This window comes from Halichoerus grypus, chromosome 14 (genome assembly GCF_964656455.1).
Source record: "Halichoerus grypus chromosome 14, mHalGry1.hap1.1, whole genome shotgun sequence".
Lineage (NCBI taxonomy): Eukaryota > Metazoa > Chordata > Mammalia > Carnivora > Phocidae > Halichoerus > Halichoerus grypus.
Window position 1 is genome coordinate 63322366 of NC_135725.1, and position 21336 is coordinate 63343701.

Below are 21336 nucleotides of genomic sequence, written 5' to 3' on the forward strand. Positions count from 1 at the left end.
TCACCCATCTTAGCAACCAAAGTTTAGAATCTGGCCCCTCGCCACTAGAGGGGGGTGTTTCTTCTATTGGTTTCTCTTCCCCCTAATTTGGCTCACCAGAATTTCTGGTTGAACTAGAAATAAGCCTCAAGATAAACATTCTGACCTTTATTTCTCCTTCATATTGTGTGGTCCCTTCATTTTATTTCAGGCTATAAGTTGCCACTAAAATATCAACTTCAATCCCTAATTATTTGTATTATTATGCCCAATACCACACTTCCTTGCCTTTTGACGGACTAATAACAAGCTACACAGAGCTGATTCTAGAGACTTCGACATTAGTTCACTGGAAAATAATCAGAAAATCCAACCAAGCCTGAGTATTCGTTTTTTAAAAACAGGGTTTTTTTATTTGCCATATTCACATGATTTCATTTGAATCACAATAATACTATGGGGAAAAAAAGACAATTATTAACCAATTTCAAAGAAGAAACTCAATGTTTTCAAGTGACTTGCCCAAGATTACAGGTGCCAAATAGTAAAGCCATAATGAAGACTCAAGTACCCTGACCCCTAGACATTTCTGGTGCTAGTTTATGCCATGAGTAAGACAGGAGATGAGAAAATAGACCAGTTCTTTACTGCTTTCTGTGAAGACCTCTGGTCTGAGGCAGAGCCCTGTAGAGAAGACTGACACAAGCACTGGCTTGTCAGAATCTGCACGCACTTTATGAAGCCAGAAGACAGGGGAGGGAAGAGCTCTGATAAAAGCAAATCTGTCATAATAAAATCAAATCCATCTGATGTGAAACTGCTGGTACACCACTCAGAATGCTTCTGGCTGCAAGTGACAAAATCCCAGATCATGCTGGCTTACACAATAAGGAACTGTATTATCTCACAGAACTAGAAGTTCAGAGGTAGATCAGACCAAGTACAGTACAGTACAATCAGCAATTCAGTTAAGGTCATCGAAGACTCAGATTTCTTCTCTCATTCTGCCACCTTTTAGATGAGCTTCATCCAAAGCTAGTTTCTCTCATTGTCCTAAGACGGCCTGAGCAGTTCTAGCCAACATATTCACACATAACATCATCAGAGGAAGAAGAGGTACCATCTCTTTCTTTTATCTCTTTTTACAGACAAGAAACTCTTTCCCAGAAGCACTCTGGCCCTCCTCCAGACTTCCTTTCACATCTCATTGGCCAGAATAGGTTACAGGCCATTCCTAACCCTTCACTGCAAAGGAAATGGGATCAACCATAATTGCTTAGACTAATCATTTGGGGTAGAATGAATGCTGAAGAGTCAATCACCATGACCATACCATGGGCAATTTATAATGATGATATTACTGTGACATTGTTTTCACTCCAGAACAAAACTGTAATTGAATTATGCTGCTTCCATGATCATAACTATGAGGCATGTGCTTTGCCTGAGACTCAGATAATTATTCCTTGCTCACATCTCATATTTATCATCATAAAACTTATTCATCAGATATAAAACATTTTATTAAAACTTTCCTGTTTGATCCACTATTTTTTTAAATTTTTAATGCAACATTTTAGAACAAGAATGGTAAATAGGTTTGTGTCCCACACCTACTCCAGTAGAGACAGCTATCTAGAACCCTACTTCAAGACAGATCCAAAGCTGAGTTTGGAGCCAGTGAAAAATAGTGACATGACTCATTAATGATATCTTATTTTCCATGGACTTGGGTTTGGGCATATCCTGAGTATATCTGTCAACCCCCATTTAGAGAAAATCTCTTTAAATAATTCTCCTCCAATGATGGTGGATTTCTCTGTTGTAATGCCTTTTTTATTTTAGTGGGGATCCAATCTACCTTCTCCCCTCTCATCATTCTCCCCGTGTAACTTACATACACACACACACACACACACATATATGTATATATACACATATAATATACATCAGGCATGAACTCCAAAATTTACTTTATATATAATCAGTTCCACAGGAATTCTAAAAACTGACCCCTTTTGTAAGTCCATAGAAAGACTTGGCAGAATGGCTTCACTTACAAACTGTCTCACTTAAAGGAAGCAGAGGGTTTTTGGGGCCCAGTCTGGATGTAGGCCTAGGCAGGATTGCGGGACAGATGGAAAAATGGCCATCTATTCCCAGTTAAAATGGACGAGTCCACAGTTGCCAGACAAAAACCAGAAAAGAACTAAAACCTAATCCAGGGCAAAGGTGGACTAATCAATAAGTGAAGGATCCTTAAATAATGACAGATTGCAAACAATATGCAGAGTTTATGCGTGTAAGATGCATCTAAAAAGACAGGGAAGGACAACAGTGGTTGTTCTGGGATGATTTAACTTATGGCTTTTTTCTTTTGTCCTTCTATTCCTTATCTACATTTTTCTGAGTGTCCTGTACTGCACATACCCTGCCTTCTTAATGAGGGGGCAAAAAATAAAGGAAATATGTTTTTATCTTATCGTTTGATGTTTTGGTTGTTCCAATTAACTTCTAACTGCCTTGTAGTTAAGATCAAGCTTGTCCAACTAGTCTCCTATGGCTGGGAAGCAAGGTTGTTTTAACTTTTTGATATCAGAAGCAACAAAGTATTCTTGTAGCTGAAAATTAATTTGAAATATAAAAGAAGAAAAGTTAGAAAAAAAATCCCTAAAAAAAATAATCAAACATATTTAATCACCCCCATAATACTCTGAAATTACCACTACTCAAAAACTTGGTAAATTAGCATATTTTTTTAAGTCAAATCATTTTTTTACCCAAATTGCCAGTTGCCCAGTTTGCTTTCACCTAATTGTATTTGGCCAAAATTGGTTTGGGCCAAAATAACTTTTAAGTCAAACTGGTATTGGACAAAGAACATACTACCAGCATCAGGGGAAAGTCTAAAGGCAGAGATAAGAAACAGGATCCCTTCAGTAATAAAGAACAAGCAAGACGGCCTGGACAAGTATGAAAAAAAATAACGTAGTGCAATGGTTCAAAAGTAGAAGGAAATCTTTTATCAAGGAGCTGTAAAACTAACCCAAGTAGCTTAGTAAGTGCTAGTAAGGATACCAAGTTAATTGAGTTTCACCTACCTGCTTGAATTCTCTCCCCAGAGTAGACAATGCTAAAGCTTTCCCCCAGGTTCCCTATGAAAAAACCTAATCTGCCTGGGGTTCAAATTGAAGACAAATGTTCCCCCAAATCATTCCACAATCACTTTCCCAGTAAATGAGGTTCTGGAGCTAGCCACTGCATGAAGGAGGATCCAAACCAGTGTTTTGACATATTATGGTTCCCATTCCAAATTATGGAAGGTAATATCCCATACTGTCAGACAAAGTAGAGATGGCAGATGATAGGAATTTGCACAGACAGAAGCAATCCCAATTGCATTGCCTTAGGAGTGAAGGACTCAGGTAGTGGACTTCAGCTTCTACAATAGCTGGTCAATATGGCTAGAAAGAGCTAGAGGACATCTCTAGTTTGAAGTCTTCAAAGGAACCTGATTGTAGTTAGGATTTCTTTTTAGCCACTTGTTGTTCAATGGAAAATCCTGGAGAGCTTTCTGAGCAGCCTGTATTCACTCAAATATTAACTGGCTGCCAGGCTGTTGGTGTTGAGGTAAACAGGGAGGCAGGAGGGTGAAAGACATCATTGCCATTAAAAAAAAAAAAAAAAAAAGGTATCCTATAGGAGGGATAACAGAGAACTGTATTTATATTCAATCGCAACAAAGTAGGTGTGAAAAAAAGGTAGATAAATCAGTCTCAGTTTTGGTAAGAAGCAGAACAACATGGAGATGGACTATTCACAAATGCTGTTGGGGCAACTGAGTAGCCATCTGGAGAAAAATGAAGTTGGACCCACCCATCACACCATACACCAAGAAAAATGAGCAAAAACTTAAGTGTAAAATAGAAACCACAAAAACAGTAGAAAACAATGTGAGAGAATTCTTTCATAACCTTGTAGTGGGGCAGGCTTTCCTAACTATGACCCAAAATCCAGAAGTCATAAAAGACTAACAAATTCAACTACATTTCAGAAAAAAATCTACTTAACAAAAACATCATAAACAAAGATAATGGGGGGGCATGTTGCAACTCATATTACAAAGGGCAAATATTATACACATCAGCTACAAGGTGGTTTCTAAACGAACCCCCCACCCCCGCCCAAGAAGGGCAAAGGATTAAAGACACACTTCACAAAAAATGAAATACAAATGGCTCCTAAATATATGAAAAGGTATTCAAATTCATTCATAAGAGAAATAGATCGCTTCTCAGCCTTTTGGCTAAGATCAAGTGTAGTATCATAAGAGAAATAGAAACTAAAACTACACCAAGATAACATTTTTCACCTATCAGATTGGAAAAAATCCAAAAGCTCAATAATACATTTTGTGGGCAAGAATATGGGTAACAAGGCACTCCCATATATTTCTGGTGGAGGTGTACATTGTACAAACTCTACGGAGGGCAATTTGGTAGTACCTATTAAACTACAATGAGATATACTCTTTGGTCAACAATTGCACTTTTAAGAATTTACCCTATAAATACATTTATACCAGTATGAAATAATCTATGTAACAAAAGTACTTACTGCAGTATTGTTTCTAATAGCAGAAGACTGAAAATTTCCCAAATGCCCATCAATATGGGACTCATTAAAAAAAAATGATGCTATATCCACACAATGATGTGGAACAGATTTCCAAAATGTATTATTAAAGTGAAATATATCTGGGGGTGCCTGGGTGGCTCAGTCAGCTAAGCATCCAACTTTTGATTCTGGCTCAGGTCATGATCTCAGGGTCGTGAGATCGAACCCTGCATCGGGCTCTGTGCTGGGCGTGGAGCCTGCTTAAGATTCTCTCCCTCCCCCCTCTCTGTCTGCCCTTCCCCCTCTCAAAAAAAAAAAAAAAAAGAAATATATCTGGGATATTTTCCCACTGTTATGGAAAGAACTCCAAGATACACTGTTAAGTGACAAAGGGAGAATAATACATATAAGCTTCTACTTATATAAAAGAGAAAAACAGAATTTATATTTGTAGTGGCTTGAATATGTATTTAAAAATTCTGGAAGGATGGGAGTTGAATAGATGGGGAACAGGGTGGAAGGGAAATTTTCATTTCTAAACATTTTGTTGTTTGAATCAAGTGAATGCATTACCTTTTCAAAAGTTAAAACTTAAAATGCTTAATATAGTAAATGTTTAGTAGATAAAATTCAAGTTACATCTACGAAATACTCTACATTTGGGCCCCTCAGTCTGTGGGTGCTATAGATGGCAGACAAGTGACTGTGCACGTGGGGAGGCCTTAAACAGCAGCATCCAGAACTGAAAAGCAAAGTGAGGGTTACGGTTGGAAACCTGATGACTAGATGTGAAGAACTCACTGATGAACAGGTTGCTTATGCCCAGGGCAGAGATGGTGAAGAAAAGAGAGAAGAGCACAATCTTGTGAAATCACCATAGTAAAAGAGACACATCAAAATAGGCAAGCCAGAGATTAATTCTTAGGGGTAGTTGACATCAAAAGGTGGTACAATTTCTTAGGGTACTGAATTGGTTCTTAGTTCAAATGCATGTCACAGAGTGGTAGAACTCAGGGCGTACGGTCCTCAATCTGGGCAACTGGAAGTCTCTGTTGACTAGCTGCCACGGTGAGCCAGGGCAGTGCAGGGGCAGCGGCACAGCGATGGGCAGCAGGGCTCCTCTGCTGCTCTCTTACGCCTAAACTCCAAGGAAAACTCTCTCAGAGTTTTCTAGTTAAAAGCTAGTTAAGGCCACAAGGTGGTTAGGATAAAGAAAACAGAATGTTTTGAATAAAATTCCTGAAAACTGCTTTCATTCATTCATCAAATGTTTACAGAGCACCTACTCTGTGCCAAGAACTGCTCTAAGTGCTCAATAAATTCATTCCCCCAAAATAAGTATCTCGGAGATAATTTTTAAAAAGATATTTTAACAGATTTTGAGATAATAGAAGCTTCTCTTAAAAAATTTTCTGAAATATGAAAAAGTCACTAAAAAGTCAACTGACAGCTATAAAATGCTATGAAACTGTGGTAAATGGATTTCAATTTTTATCCAACTTATTCTATTGTCTTAAAAGAGTGAAAATAGTGACTTAACATGTGAATTTAAAATAAGACAATCGGGGCACCTGGGTGGCTCAGTCAGTTAAGCGTCTGCCTTCAGCTCAGGTTGTGATCTTGGGGTCCTGGGATCGAGCCCCACATTGGGCTCTCTGCTCAGCGGGGAGCCTGCTTCTCCCTCTCCCTCTGCCCCTCCCCACTGCTCATTCTCTCTCTCTCTCATAAATCAATAAAATCTTTAAAAAATAAAATAAAATAAGACAATCATTCTCAGAAATTAGAAATATTGAGGAAGTTTGTTTCAATTTTACTAAACTTCAATAGGATAAATTTTTAAAATACAGCTTTCTATTCTCATCACTACAATCAATAAAACAGGAAAACATAACTGGAAAACAGAACTAATTCAGAACAGATGTCAGGGAGGAATTTTTCCAGTAGTGAACTATAAACATGCGGAATAAATACTGGAAAATGTATTATGGTAAAAAAATCAGAATCAGTTACTAATTACATGATCTAAGCAGGAAACCAGATACCTAAATATGTAGAACAGGCATTTAAAAAATAGCTCTAAATTAATGGGCAAACCATGTTTTTACTTTCCAAACCTCAGATAATACATAAACCTGCAATGTGTTAAAATGCAGGTATTTCTCAAAGCCTATGAAGTCGGCTCTTATTTATCCATAAAGATATATCCAACTGCAAATGTAACAAGTTTGCAAACAGAATTTATTGTATTCTTTCTGCCTGATGTGCTAATATTTTTTCAGCCTAATACCTACTTGGTACTTTCCTTTTGACCAGCCTTCTTAATATTTCACCCTATCTACTTACACTCTACAAAGAGATAGAAAGACTTACAACCCCACCAACACCAGTCATTCTCCACAAAAAAGTGAAAAGGACAGTTATTCCTTGGCTGCTACTTCTAAGAAGAAATGGTTTGTGCCTAGCATGCAGTGAAGATCAGAAAAGAACTGAAACAAACAACACTATCCATTCCAATGGAAGTTTATTAATTTGTATGAAGTCAATTTGCTACTCATCCATATTCAAATGAATGTACAAAAACAAACTCCATAGCTAAATATAAAATGACTTTTGGACTATCCAGGTTTCTGCTTGTTTCTACTTTATGGATAAGAGAAGGCTGTGATTCTAGCAGTACATTAACTCTCTCAGGCTACCAAGATCCCACTCAATGGCTATTATCAAGCAGGCCAAAGCAGTTGAATAGCCTACAGCATCTAGTTCATCTCTGAGAATATTACTATTATGAACACACATTATATACAAAAGTTATTGAGCCTACTGACTACAGCAATCAGGTAGTGACAGGAGACCAGACCAGAGCTGGCTCATGATTCGCAATACTTAACTGGCCTAAAAACGCATTCAACTTTAGAACCTAAAAGAGGGGCGCCTGGGTGGCTCAGTCATTAAGTGTCTGCCTTCGGATCAGGTCATGATCTCAGGGTCCTGGGATCGAGCCCCGCATCGGGCTCCCTGCTCGGCGGAAAGCCTGTTTCTCCCTCTCCCACTTCCCCTGCTTGTGTTCCCTCTCTCGCTCTCTCTGTGTCAAATAAATAAACAAAATCTTAAAAAAAAAAATTTTAATTTAAAAATTAAAAAAAAAAAAAGAACCTAAAAGATCCTGAAAGGTCATATAGTGAGCCCAGCAATGTCATTTTATACATAATAATATTAAGGCTCCCAAAAAAGCTTAATAAACTTACCCAAAGTTGGGCAGCTTCATGGCAGCAAAGCCAGACCCAGGCCTCTGAGAAGCAATCTAATGCTCTCTGTGAAATACAGCATCTCACTCTCGGAGAATATGCTGAAGCAACTGAAGTACATGTGAGGAAATCATTTTTTTTTCAGAGTTGGGTAATAAGAAAAAGGGTTATGTGGTTATAGTTGGAAAGAAATATTAACTTCATCTATCATTTCTACCTAAAATGAAGATCTTATTTTATAGGTATACATGGTATCCTGAATTGATTGATCACACAGGAGTAGTAACTTTTCTCCCCCAAATCACTGTGGTCTTCCAGAGTTTACCAGCAACTGGGGAAAACATGACTAATAAATAAACTCTTTTTAACCACACTGCAAACCTGTTATTTACTAATGGAAAAAAAAAAAATTAATGAGATTTTAAAATATTATCAGCACTTATACTATTAAATAATCTTTGTCAGTTTATACTCTTTCTAAAATCTTCCATAACACAGAAAGTCTTCCCTGATCTATTATATTGCTTCTTCCTTTTAAAGTAAATTTTAATATTCTGTCACATGGGCCTCTCTCTAAAACTTCCAACAAATGTTAATTCCAAAATCTCCTTGCCTAATTTACTTCGGCATATATATAGTGCCATACAAATCTAGTTAAATATATTTTGGAAAAGGTAGGAAATTAAGAAATTTTTATATTTAATTCATTATACACAGATGTTAGAGTTCTCAGTTTTCTAAACCTTAAGAAATTTTTCCAAAAGAAGAATGACAGGGCGCCTGGGTGGCTCAGTCATTAAGCATCTGACTTTTGTTCAGGTCATGATCCCAGGGTCCTGGGATCGAGCCCCGTGTCAGGCTCCCTGCTCAGCGGGAAGCCTGCTTCTCCCTCTCCCACTCCCCCTGCTTATGTTCCCTCTCTCACTGTGTCTCTCTCTGTCAAATAAATAAATAAAATCTTTAAAAAAAAAAAAAAAAGAAGAATGACATTACATTTCCTAGCCTACAGCATCTAGTTCATCACTGAGAAAAAGCAGCGTAAGAGAAAGTGCAGATAGAGGGAGAAGAGGGTAGAATAAGAATCAAACCAAAGTCAGTCAGGAAAAAAAAATCAAAGCAAATCTTCCTACGCAGAGGTACAAGCCAAACTGCAATTTCCTTGTATCACCATGCAACTGTCTGGGCTTGTGGCAGGTACCTTGACAAGGTATCTTCAATCAGGAGAGTCAAAAGTTGAAGTTAAAGAAAACAACTGACATATGATCTCATTTACATCCATTCATGCCAAGAATCTCCTAATCCATATAATTTGTTACTTATATTATGGCTGCTCTCTATTTATATTCAAATTTAGAAGGGGGAAATATTTTATGGATATTTACTATCCATGTTAAACTTAAGTGCCACCGAAATTTCAAAGATATGTGAAGCATGTTTCTGAAGCTTATACTTTGACAGGGGAATAAACTATGGACACTAAAGCAGAAAAAGAAAGCAGTAAAATAAGAACTCTATAAAAGACTAAAGCATAATCCAAGTTCGTTTCTTGAGCTAGTTTTACAGGAAAGATAAGATTTCAATAAGCAGGAAGAAGGGGAAGAAGGGAATGTCATACAAAGGAAAACTATGAACAAATGTGGGAGGGTGAAAAGATGTTTGAAGAACAGTAAAGATAACAGTTTGACTAGAATGGGGAAATTCTGTGGAAGTAAAGAAGCCAGGATGTGGAGACTTTCGGGTTTTACTTTGAAGACAATATCCAGCTGCTGAAGACTTCTGAGCAACAATAGAATTGATATGGAAGACATGGTATGCAGGCAGATCAGACAGAAAATTACTACAGTAGTCCCATGTTCCTGAGCCCAGAACACTTCAGTTTGTAAGTCAACGTCAGCTGCAGTTACCAAATTTTATATATTTATATTTTCTATATTTTTTATATATGCACATATATATGCATATATAACATAGAACTTCTACAGTGATTCTAGAGACTTGCAATCACACAATTCTTTCATTTTCCCTTCCTATTTTCACCTTAGGTAACAACTTTTGGCTTGGATTTTTATTTCACCTTTCTTTACCCAATCTTCGCATTAATAAGACTCATCCTCATTCTTTGTGTATTAGCAAAATCAACATTATATGTCATTGCTTAATCAGAAGAGCATTTAAAGCAATTTTTAAAATCACGCTTTGTTAAAGCAATTGTTTTGTATCACACACAATAAATTTCCCCCCAAATTTCATATTTTATTTTCCAAGAGAAAGAGCACTTTTCTTGCAGACTACACCTACGAAACTGAAACAAAATGAAAGGTTATTTATGATCCAGTGAATTTATAATAGTTACTTCATAGAGAGTTTTTAACAGATTGGCTGCCATAAGTATCATGAAAACAGAAACTAACTGCTTTCTTTGCTTTGTGTGTGTAAACTAGGCCACACGTGAATGTCCCTCTTGTAGAAAAATGACCAAACCAGGTAAGTTTTCAACATTTCACAGATTAAGGTAGTCTTATTCTATTTGATTTCCCAAAAGAAGAACATTCATTATAAAGTACTAAGTTTCATTTAATCCAAAATAGTCATCAAAAAGGTAATTTAGATTACTGAAAGTCATATTACATATACCTTACAGACTATTATGTGTGATTTCTAGTAAACAAAACTTATGAAAAGGTATAGAACAATAGAGAGTAATTTGAAAAAGAAAAGAGAATGATTCATTTTGAGGAATTGCATAGGTTTAGGGACCTAGGATTAAGGAGAGGATAGGGTCCCAGATTGCAAGAGAGCCTTGTCTCTGCTTCCATGACTTTCCATTTGAGTGCAAAAATGTTGCCACTTATCAGTGACTACTGGAACCTCTGTAACAGTCAGTCCAGCTTCCTACCCAGAAGAGCACTAAGCCAGCTGATTGGCTCAGTGCAATCAGACAACAGCCCTCAGCCCAACAGCAGTCAAGGAACGAAGATTGGTGACCTGATATTCAGGAAGGAAAGGATGTAAACGAGGCAAGGGGTGGGGGAAAAGCACAGAATCAACCAATACAGACGTCCAGAAAGACACATCCACTCAAAGAAAGAAATGCTTTTACCTGGAGATATTTGGCCAGGGATGGATTTTCTTTTTAAGGTAAACAAGCATACAGGTTTAAAACTGTCACTGGAGGAGCCCAATTCATATGAACAAACTTAGTAGCTTTACAACTACGTTGAGTGGGCAAGGACCTTTTATATTAACATTTAGAAAATGGAGTTTATTCAATAAATTCATTAAAAGATGTCCTGTTTCCTAAAAACTGTACCTAATTTTAGGGTTCCTGCTTTACAATGATTCCAGTTCTGCGTGAGATTTCAAATTGAAGAGGGAATGGGTGGGGTGCAGAACACATGAAATTTTTACAGCATGGAAATAAAAGTATTTTTAAACCTTCTTGGGGGTGAAAAATTAGGCAAGAAGTAATACGTGGAAACTGTCAAGTGCTTCTCTACACACCCACCCACCAGATACCATCGCAGCCGGGTAGGGGAGTCTCCCTCTTCTTGCCTGACAGCTTCACTTTCTTTGAGGTCTTGAGCTGGTGATCACACTGGCCCGTCATGGTATTTTCAGTTAACAAAGCAGTTACTCAACAGGGGAAAAAGCCACAAAGGAGCAGAGCAGCTGCTGCTGCACCCGTGATGCAAGTGCAGGATGAGCCCCGGGCCGCCACCGCCGCCTCGGCTCCTCCGTGACGTCCGGGAGGGGTATCCCCGGCTCTCAGGAAGTGGTGGCCGCGGGCGGCTCCGCCCCCACGCGACTCGGGGCTGGCCGGGCCGCCGGGTGGCAGAACTGCCCAGCAAGTTGGCAGACGGCTTTCGCCGTCCGACACACGCACGCCCCGCGGGCCGCGCGCCCCGCTCCCTCGCCCGCGCCTCGCCCTCTTCTCCCGTCACAGCCCGCACCCCCTCTCTCCCAAGGCTCACACCCACTCACCCCGACCCCCTGCGCAGAGCCTGGCCCAGCGCCGCCGGCCACTAGACGGGGTCGAGCCGGGTCCAAGATGGCGACTCCGCCCCCGCCCCCTCCGCCCTCCTGGCGGGGTCAGGGTGCCCCCTCACGCGGCGGGCTCGCACCCGAGGCCCGGCTAAAAATATCCAGGCTCGACTATATTTGGTTCGGCCGGATCCCGACGCGGCCGCGCGCACTCCGCCCCGCCCCCAGCGCCCCGCCCCGCCCCGCGCGCTCCGCTCCGCCCCGCCCCGCCCCGCCCCGCGCAGCACTGAATGGAGAAGGGGCGGGGGTGACCGAGGGGAACCTACTCCGTTATCTGCGGCGCGCGCCGGCGGCGGGGCCCGGCCAACCGCCGAATTTAGTAACATCGCCTGCGTCAATCACGCGCCTCCTGTGCGTCAGCGCCGCGCGGCTCCAGGTCCTGCTCCCCCCACCCCCCAGTCTTTGAATGGATACAATGGAGCAGCGCCCTCCTTCCTTCCGAGACTGGATTGGAACCCGCAGCAGTGCAGAGGCTCCGTTCCCTCTGCGGGGTCAATTTTCGGAGCATCCTCCCATGGTCTTCTCCACACCACCCTGTCTGAGTGGAAGTGGAATCGAAGAAATATACCTGTCGTATATATAATATTATTGTTTTCAAGTGTCTGGTGCTAACTCGAACCTTCGATTCTGAACTGTGTGCTGTCGACAATGGGATCCTCCCCCCACTGCGCCACACACACACACACACACACACAGACACACGCAAACATTGGGACATGTCAAAGAAATAGAATGTCACATCTGATTTAAGCGGACTACATGGAGACCATGCCTGTCTGCGTGGTTGCACTCAAATATTTTCTCCTCAAAAATTCCTGTCTCGAAGAGGTTGCTTTCACTCAGCTGCACTTTGGAACTAGAAGACTTTAACTTTGATAAATTTTTGTTTTTGTTTGCAGCAAGAAATTCACACTTAAATTCATCATTTCCAGGAAGAAACTGCTCTCCCTCACACAGTCGCCCAGGCTTTCAGCACACCATTTCATGACAAATGTGTCCCAGAAGACCAGAGCAAATCCCATGGCGAGGGACTAATAAATCCTGTTGATTGATTTCGAAATATTTAATTTGGCAGATTGGGGGGGGCAACCATCAAAAAGTGAAAGTGCGAGCTGAGATTTCCATTTCTGCGGGGGGGGGGGAAGGGGGAATGATTTGCAACAGTCAGACCCGCTCAGCTGTTCAACACGTGTGTGTTTGTTTTACACACAGTAAGTAGTTTCTGCTGCAGCGCGCACGTGGATGATGGATGTGCACTCAGTTGGGTTATAGTGGGTCCAGTTAGGATATCCACACCTTAGTATAATGAAATAAGACCTTATCTTCCTGGAGCCATCTGCATCCCAGTGCGAAACACGCACTCAGCAAATGATGCGAGGAGGAGATGGATTAGCCTAGAGGCTGAGGGCCAGCGAGGCTTAAACAGCTTTGGAACTGTTGCTTGAGGAAAGCGCAGCTGCACCTCAGGGAGTCTTCGGGCGGGTGCCTGACTCCTGCACACGCTGCCAGGTCACTCGGAGAAGCTGGCTGGCGTAGCCTTCCCTTTCGGAAGAGCTGTCCTCTCCCTTACCCCCTCTCCCTGGCTCCATGCCTCGGGGCAGCCTCGGAGTCGCGCCAGCCGCACTCCTCCAACTCTACTCCACCCGAGCCTGACAGCTGGGCGGTCCCGCCTGACCCGCCGGCGGGCCGTTGCACCCTCTAGCCGACTCGCGCCCTGGCGAGCTGCGCCGCTGCAAAGGGGTTGGCGGCGCGGGTTCAAAAGGCCCCCCTGCCAGGGCTGGCCGCGCCGCGCAGTTTCCATTGTGCAGCCCTGAGAATGGTCGGGGAACGCGCGCGCGCGCACATGCACACACACACACATACCCTCCCTCGCACACGCGGAACCGGCTAGGCCAGGGGAGGGAGGAGGAGGGTGACGTAGCGTCCCATGGCGTCACATTGACGTCTCGCATTCCAGGCACTCTATGGAGAGGCCGCTAGGGCTCCTGTGGCATAAATGACGTGCCGAGAGAGCGAGCGAACGCGCTGCCGGGAGAGCGGAGTCTCCTGCCTCCCGCCCCCCACCCCTCCAGCTCCTGCTCCTCCTCCGCTCCCCACACACAGACAAGCTCACACCCGCTCCCTCACTCGCACACACAGACACGCGCGCACACAAGCTCCGCACACACACTCCACTCTCTCCCGCGCGCTCACACCCCTCTCGCCCTGCGCCCTCGCCGGTGCAGAGCCGCGCGGCAGCCGGACGCCCCTCCCGGACTCACTTTGCAACGCTGACAGCGCCGGCGGTGGCCTTGGAGGTGGGAACTGCGGCGGCATCCTCCCCCCTGGTCGCGGCCGGAGCCAGGACGCCTGCGGAACCCCTCGCCGGCACTCTCCCATGAGTCGGGATCGCAGCATCCCCTGCCAGACGCTCGCCACCTCTGGGAGCCGCTGGGCTTGTACACAGCAGCCCTTCCGGGACAGCAGCTGTGACTCTCCCCCAGTACCGATTTCGGGGCAGCTCTCTAGAAACTCGCTCTAAAGACGGAACCGCCACAGCACTCAAGTACGTATGAGATTCGCCCAGTTAATTGGGGGACTTGCTAAAAAGTTGGCGCGCTGGGAAGCGTCGCTCCTGAAATTGACAACTTTGAGTGTGGGTTTTTTTCCCCCTCGCCTCCTCGCTCTGGCTTTGCTCGCCGAGCGGCCCGGTGGGTTCTGATCTGAAACTTTTCCCCTGTAGCGGGCCCGCGGGGATCTCTGGAGCTCGTGGGATTCCTCCCCCCACCCGAAGAGGCGAAAAGCCTCTAACAAAGAGGAGGACCGGGATTTGTTCAGTAGCAGCTCCAGCGATGTAATTCAGGGTATTTCGGCTCTAGTTGTCATGGTAATGATGCTCTCGGCGGCGGCGGCGGCAGCAGCGGCAGGGAGTTGCAGCTCCGGTGATGAACGGCAGTAATTTTCCTGCCTTTTAACTAGGATTGAAAATAGGGGCTCCGGTGGGTCCAAGTTAATATACCTAATGGTGACTTCCAGCTGGTTGACTCGGAGGAAGCTTGGGAGGGAAGGGGCATGGGCAGCAGTGGTTGGAGTTTGCAAAGTCTCTCCGGCGATCTCTGGAAAGAGGGTGTAATTGTAGGAATGTGGCTTATTGTATTGAAATGAGCCTGGGGCTCCACTAGGCACGTCTGCCTGGCGTAGCCTACTTGCCCGTGTACACTTTTCCCTTCAGAGGTAATCGGGTGTAATTGCCGACTCCCGAGCCCGGACACGCGTGGGGATGGTGTTCCTTTCCTTCGGGCCTTGGCTTGGTGTGGGAATGTTTTACTCTTAACTGACAGAACTCGCGCTTTTGGAGAAGTTGCTCTGAGTGTTTTACTCTTAATAGAAATAAATGAAAGTTCTCAGTGGTGAGGGGAGAGCGGTTATGAGAGCGCAGCCTGCGGAGATTGACTACCAAAGGCACCTCTCGAACCCGTTGGAACCTTGGGTCAGTACTAAGAGAGAAAGCATTTGTCCCTTAATTCTAAAGAACGTTCCTGGAGATTGCCTTTTATTTATGCCTCCGGATTCTTCAGAGGGAAGAGCTGCAAGGAGTTTGGTAATCAGAAATGTCGGGCTGTTATCCCAGAGCCTTAGGGTGCCAGGAGAGAGGTTAATGGTAAATCCGTCCTGAGTCCTCTATTCCCACGACAGAGAAATATTTTACAGAACTGAGTTGAGGAAAGAAAAAGCTGCCCAACGCGGCTACTGGGCACAATGAATGAAGTTAGAGTTCATTCGAGTTATCTTACCTGTATAAGGTGCTCCTAATGTGAATACCAGACTCCTCAGGCCAGGCCACCTCCACACCGGCTCCCTCCCGCCCCGCACCCACCCACTCCCTTCCTTGCGACCGCGCGCTCGCAGAAATTCTCCCCCGCGGTTTGTCTCCTCTCCCTCGGTCTTTCTGAGAATCTCTGTCTTTCCCTTTCTGTCGGTCTCTCTTCCACTCCTACTGCCCCCGCCCAACCTCCGCCCCCGCTCCCCAGGGTTGGAAACTCCGCGGAGGAGCCCCGGTCACAATGGTGCGTTTCACGGTTTCCTCCACACACTTCACCACGGGGAGGGGAACATGGGGGTGTTCCTTTCGTCTGCCCACGAGAAAGAAAGGAGCTTTGACAGAGGTAGTTATTTCTACCTAATTTACAACCCTAGGCTCAGTGCTCCCGGCCCCGGCGGCCGCGAGCCGGAGCGGCGGAACGTGTTTCCAGGCGCGGAGGCTTTGCCTAGGTAACCGGCCATGGGAGTGGGCGGGGGGCGCGGGGGCGTGGGGCTCTTGGCTTCGCTGTAGGAAACGTGGTGTGGCTCTTCCCCGCGAACGCGCGGCGCTCGAGGGGAGCCCTTTCCTTGAGGAGACGCAACCCTCGCCCAGCGGAGTCAGAGGCCGATCCTCGGAGAAAGACTACGTTCGAAAGGACCCAGGGGAGGGCAGGAATGAGGGCACCTACTGCAGGAGGTGGTGGGAGGTTGCTGGAGACCCGTACTGAAAATTCTGGGCGGACGGAAAGCTCGTGCTACAGCCGTGGGAAGATCCGCCCGTGCTTGCGCTAGAGCGAGCGCAAGATTTCCGTACGATCGGTGGGGCAGGGCTGGGGCTGGGGGTGGCAAGGGAATCCCCCGTTTCCTGGCTTTCGAGGGCCTCCCGGACCTGGGGGTTCCGATACCCCCCCTCTCTTCCTTCAGGCAAGCCGCTGGCTCAGGGGTGGCGGGGGACGAAACTTACACGCCCCTCTCGGCCCGCGCACCCCCGAGGGTTTTTTGGGTTGTGTTTTGGTTTTTTTTTTTCGGTTTCACGTTCCCAACCCTCGAGATATGAATGGGTCCAGACAAAGGGGGCGCTGTAGGCCAGAGTTTGGGGCAGTGGATCCTTTCCCCCAGGGCCCGCGGAGCTGCGCTTCCAGCTACAAAGTTTCGCTGAGGCTGTGCGCAGAGACGCTCGCCCCGGAGCCGCGCTCGGCGTCCTCCGGAATGTGCCCCTTCGGGGCCGCCGGATGGCTCCGAGCCTCGAAGTCGCCCACCCTCAGGGATACCTCCTGCTGGGTGCAGGGGGCCTCCCTCCGCCCACCCCACCAGCCTGGAACTCCAACTGCCTTGTCCCCTTGTTTCCAGCGCGGGCCTATTTCCACTGTGCCCTTTTGTTTGCTTGACCCCTGGCCCCCAAAACTCGCGGCTAATAGAAGCGAAGCTCCATTAGCATTTAGAATGAAAAGCGCAGACTTTCTTAATTCCTCGGGGCATTCACGCATTCGTTCCGGACCTTGTGCATTTCCTATGCACGTGTAAATTCTGTATGGGGGGGGGCAGTGGAGTTGGAAAACGGCTATTTTACGCTCGTGCACACTCACTGACTTCTCGAATTGGTCGAAACTCTTCCTCAGGTGCTCTTTCTTTGGCTTTCCTGACTTGGCGAGCTCAGAACCAATTGTGGGGACTAGAGAGATCAGTTTCTGGGCGATGTCAAGAATGCACGTATTTTTAGCCTAGGTCTGGGTGCCACAAAACAGCGGTGAGCGCAGTGGGTGCCTAACGACCTTTCTGGGGTTCCCCCCCAAGGCGATGTGACGCTTCTTGCCCAGGGACCCCGTTCACCTTAAGAACTGCTTCCTTGCCCTTACAATTCTTTGTAATTAACGTAGCATGCATAGTGACCCCCTACCAAACCACCCTCTCCCAATACGCCCAGCCCAGGCCACGACGACCAGCCTGGTCTCACTTTGAGCTCTCTCCTCTCTCCCGGTGCCTGCAGAGCCTACTGCGGAAGAGCGCAGTCCGGCAAGCCCCGGCCCTGAGCCTGGACCCTCAGCGGAGCCAGGCAGCAGCACTGCCACCGCTTCGCCTCGCCGGACGTCCCCGCCTCCTACCCTCTCAGCCTCCGCTGGAGAGACCCACAGCCCCACCATTCAGCGCGCAAGATATCCTCCAGGTAGGTCTGAAGGCATGACCTCCCTATCCCTCCCAAGTTGGGAGAGGTGGGGGTGGGGGAGCCACACACCCAGAAGGCAGGCTGTTCAACTTGCCCAGCGCCAGGACAGTGACTGCTGGCCACGCATTTCACAGCACAGGTGGCTTCCTTGCACGAAGCTCCTCTGGATACCACACCCTGTTGCTACCTAGTGGAGCAGCCAGATTAAATTAAGCGTTGCATTTCTCAAAAATATTTTTCCTAAGAAAAATGTCATACACCAAAAGATTGGAATCTTTTTATACATTTTAATGTCTTCATTTTTGCTGTCCTTTTATATCCAGTTTATGCATGTAAAAGTTATGGGCTCGCTTTGAGCAATACAGAGCATTTATGTTTGTATATAAAACCCAAATCATTTGATGCAGAGGTTGGGATTATTAAAGCGCAGACAGAGGAAAAGAGGAAAAGCATTTGAGCTGAAAACCAAGGAGTAAATTCGAATTGGGCAAAAGAAAGGATTGCAGGTTTGGCTTGTAACACCTCTTTATGCATGTGTTAAAGAGATACCAGGTGCCTGGACTGTGTAATCTATATATGCAGATAAATAGAACTTAGTACCAAGCAAACTCATATTCTAGCTGGAAACCTCAGAAAGACACAAAGAAGAGCAATGCATGGGGATTGCCAAGGAAAGATGACAGAAGACTAATGGAGAAATCGTAGAAGTGCTGAAGGAAGGAGAATAGATGGAACATCGGGCAGTGTTCTTTCTTTTAAATCATTAGCCTTTCATTTCAGCCCAACAACAAGACAGCAGGATAAGTAATCCTTGAACTTCAAACTAGTGAGTGTTTTTAAGGCCCTTCTTGGAAAATGAAGGCTTGAACTGGCCTCTCCTTATCACTGCTTCTTCCAACAGGCCCTCATCACCCTTTTTCAAGTCAAGATTTCATCCCATACACGCATGACTCAATCAGATTTGGAAATGTGGGTAAGAGAAAGATGTCAAAGGAAATGTGAAGTACTCACTTTTTTTTATTAGTCACAACTTCTATACCATAGACTCCAAACAGAGGTGAAGCATCTGCTTTTCCTCTGGTTCAGAAAAACCAACCACCAGAAACTGCCCATTTTATCATTTCTAGTTAGCCATACAGAAAGGGAAATAATTGGATAAAAAAAAATCAGCCACAAGATCCAATAATTCTCAAGGCCTTCTCATCCTTCTCAACCTCTCTGAACAATAATAAGCATCCGGGATACTAGTCCCTTTGGGAGTTCACATAGTCAACTGGAAGAGAAACTGAACCTACTAAGAAACTGCTTTCTTTTGCAGAGGTACTAATTCTTCTGTCATAAGAAAATTTGTAGGCTAACTCACCTAATACAGTAGCTGTAAACTGTTGTCTTAAAACAGCCACTGATATATTTTATTAGTCAGAATGGGGGGGGGAAATATATATATATATACTGTATATGGCAGAGAGCACGTTTGGTGGGTGTTTTGTTGCAGCTGCTGATCTTTTTCTTTGCAGATGGCACAAACTCCCCCGAGTCCATTTCCTGGGCCTATGTTCCCACCTCTCCACCTAGCTGGCTGAAGTCATCAACAGGGGTCCAGTTTGTGTAGGCTGTGAGCTGTGTTTGGAGAAATGGGGAGGGGGTGGGAGAAAGCGACCACAACGTGTGTGGGTAGGCTCAGTTGGCACTCATAAAATGTTAGAATGTCAGTCTCCCTTGGCCAGTAAGTCCCACGTAGGACACCTTTTTTTTTGTTAACTAACTTGTAGATTTCTAAATCAATGCGTGTGACTTTGGGGACTAGTGGCCTCTTTCCCCAAAAATAAACCAACAGAGCATTCACTGGCTTTCTTTTTGTCCTCCCAACTTGTGGCTGAGACCATCCCCAATTACCTTATAGGGCTCAAAAACCACTTTGTCAAAACATCACTGGGCTTATTGAAAGAAGGAATCAAATTTCCCAGATCTGGTGGAGAACAAGGACAGGAGAAGGAAGGTGGGCAGAGGTCCCCAGGAGGCCTGGTTTTCGCATTCTATGGCCCCTTTGACAGTCTGTCAGGGATTCTCCTTTCTTCCCCCGGGGAAGAAAGTAAAGCATGAAGCTTTAAATCTGTGCTACCAGAAGGAGAGAGGGATGGCCCTTCCTCTCCCATTTCCCAGATTAGAGAGCAGTGAATCCAGTGCTACCTGTCAGCTAGGAGAGAGTGCTGACCTGCTTCTGACGGACCCTCTTCCCTGTCCTGCAGATATGCCCTGCGTGCAAGCCCAATATAGCCCTTCACCTCCAGGTTCCAGTTATGCAGTGCAGACCTACGGCTCGGAATACACCACGGAGATTATGAACCCCGACTACGCCAAGCTGACCATGGACCTTGGCAGCACTGAGATCACGGCCACCGCCACCACGTCCCTGCCCAGCTTCAGTACCTTCATGGAAGGCTACTCGAGCAACTACGAACTCAAGCCCTCCTGCCTGTACCAAATGCAGCCGTCCGGGCCGCGGCCCTTGATCAAGATGGAGGAGGGCCGCGCGCACGACTACCACCATCACCATCATCACCACCATCACCACCACCAGCAGCAGCCGCAGCCGCAGCAGCCGTCCATTCCGCCCCCGTCCGGCCCGGAGGACGAGGTGCTGCCCAGCACCTCCATGTACTTCAAGCAGTCCCCGCCATCCACACCCACCACGCCGGGCTTCCCCCCGCAGGCGGGGGCGCTGTGGGACGACGCGCTGCCCTCGGCGCAGGGTTGCATCGCTCCCGGCCCGCTGCTCGACCCGCCGATGAAGGCCGTGCCCACCGTGGCCGCGCGCTTCCCGCTCTTCCACTTCAAGCCCTCGCCGCCGCACCCGCCCGCGCCCAGCCCGGCGGGCGGCCACCACCTGGGCTACGACCCGACGGCCGCCGCCGCGCTCAGCCTGCCGCTGGGAGCCGCCGCCGCCGCCGCCGCCAGCAGCCAGGCCGCCGCGCTCGAGGGCCACCCGTACGGGCTGCCGCTGGCCAAGAGGGCGGCCGCGCTGGCCTTCCCGCCGCTCGGCCTCACGGCCTCCCCCACCGCGTCCAGCCTGCTGGGCGAGAGCCCCAGCCTGCCGTCGCCGCCCAACAGGAGCTCGTCGTCGGGCGAGGGCACGTGCGCCGTGTGTGGGGACAACGCCGCCTGCCAGCACTATGGGGTGCGCACCTGCGAGGGCTGCAAGGGCTTCTTCAAGGTGAGCGCACGCCTCCTCCTGGCGCCCCCTCCCCTCTGCAGCCAGCCTCCTCTGCCACCCGCTCAAGTGAGCGTCCAAGACGGTCCTTCTTCCCCTTCGAGGAGTGGCATTGTTATCCTGTGCGTTCCTGTAGCCCTTCCTAGCACCTTCACACCCACTCTCTTCGGGGTTTTTAACTTGAGGTCCATTACCGGAGGCCCACCTGGATGGACTCCAGGGGGCTGTGAACCTCCTGACTTGGCTTTACCTTATGAGCATTTTTCTGGAGAGAGCCTGCAGCAGATTCTCAAAAGGAT

The 21336-nt window shown here is 46.4% G+C and overlaps 1 protein-coding gene and 1 pseudogene across 3 annotated transcripts in view; both read left to right on the forward strand.

The window, feature by feature from the left end:
• Positions 1-4265: 4265 nt before the first annotated feature.
• Positions 4266-4356, forward strand: LOC118524148 (U2 spliceosomal RNA; annotated as a pseudogene).
• Positions 4357-13954: 9598 nt separating this feature from the next.
• Positions 13955-21336, forward strand: part of NR4A3 (nuclear receptor subfamily 4 group A member 3) — a 38434-nt gene continuing 31052 nt past the window's right edge. The window contains exons 1-3 of one of the 3 annotated variants that reach the window (XM_036074140.2): positions 13955-14427; positions 17650-17826; positions 20076-21040. In XM_036074140.2, the coding sequence (XP_035930033.1) occupies positions 20078-21040 (963 nt within the window). In that variant the 5' untranslated portion in view covers positions 13955-14427; positions 17650-17826; positions 20076-20077. Of the gene's footprint in view, positions 14428-16020; positions 16134-17649; positions 17827-18727; positions 18800-20075; positions 21041-21336 lie in introns of those variants that run through there. The other 2 variants (XM_078061513.1, XM_078061514.1) reach the window with 2 other exon arrangements.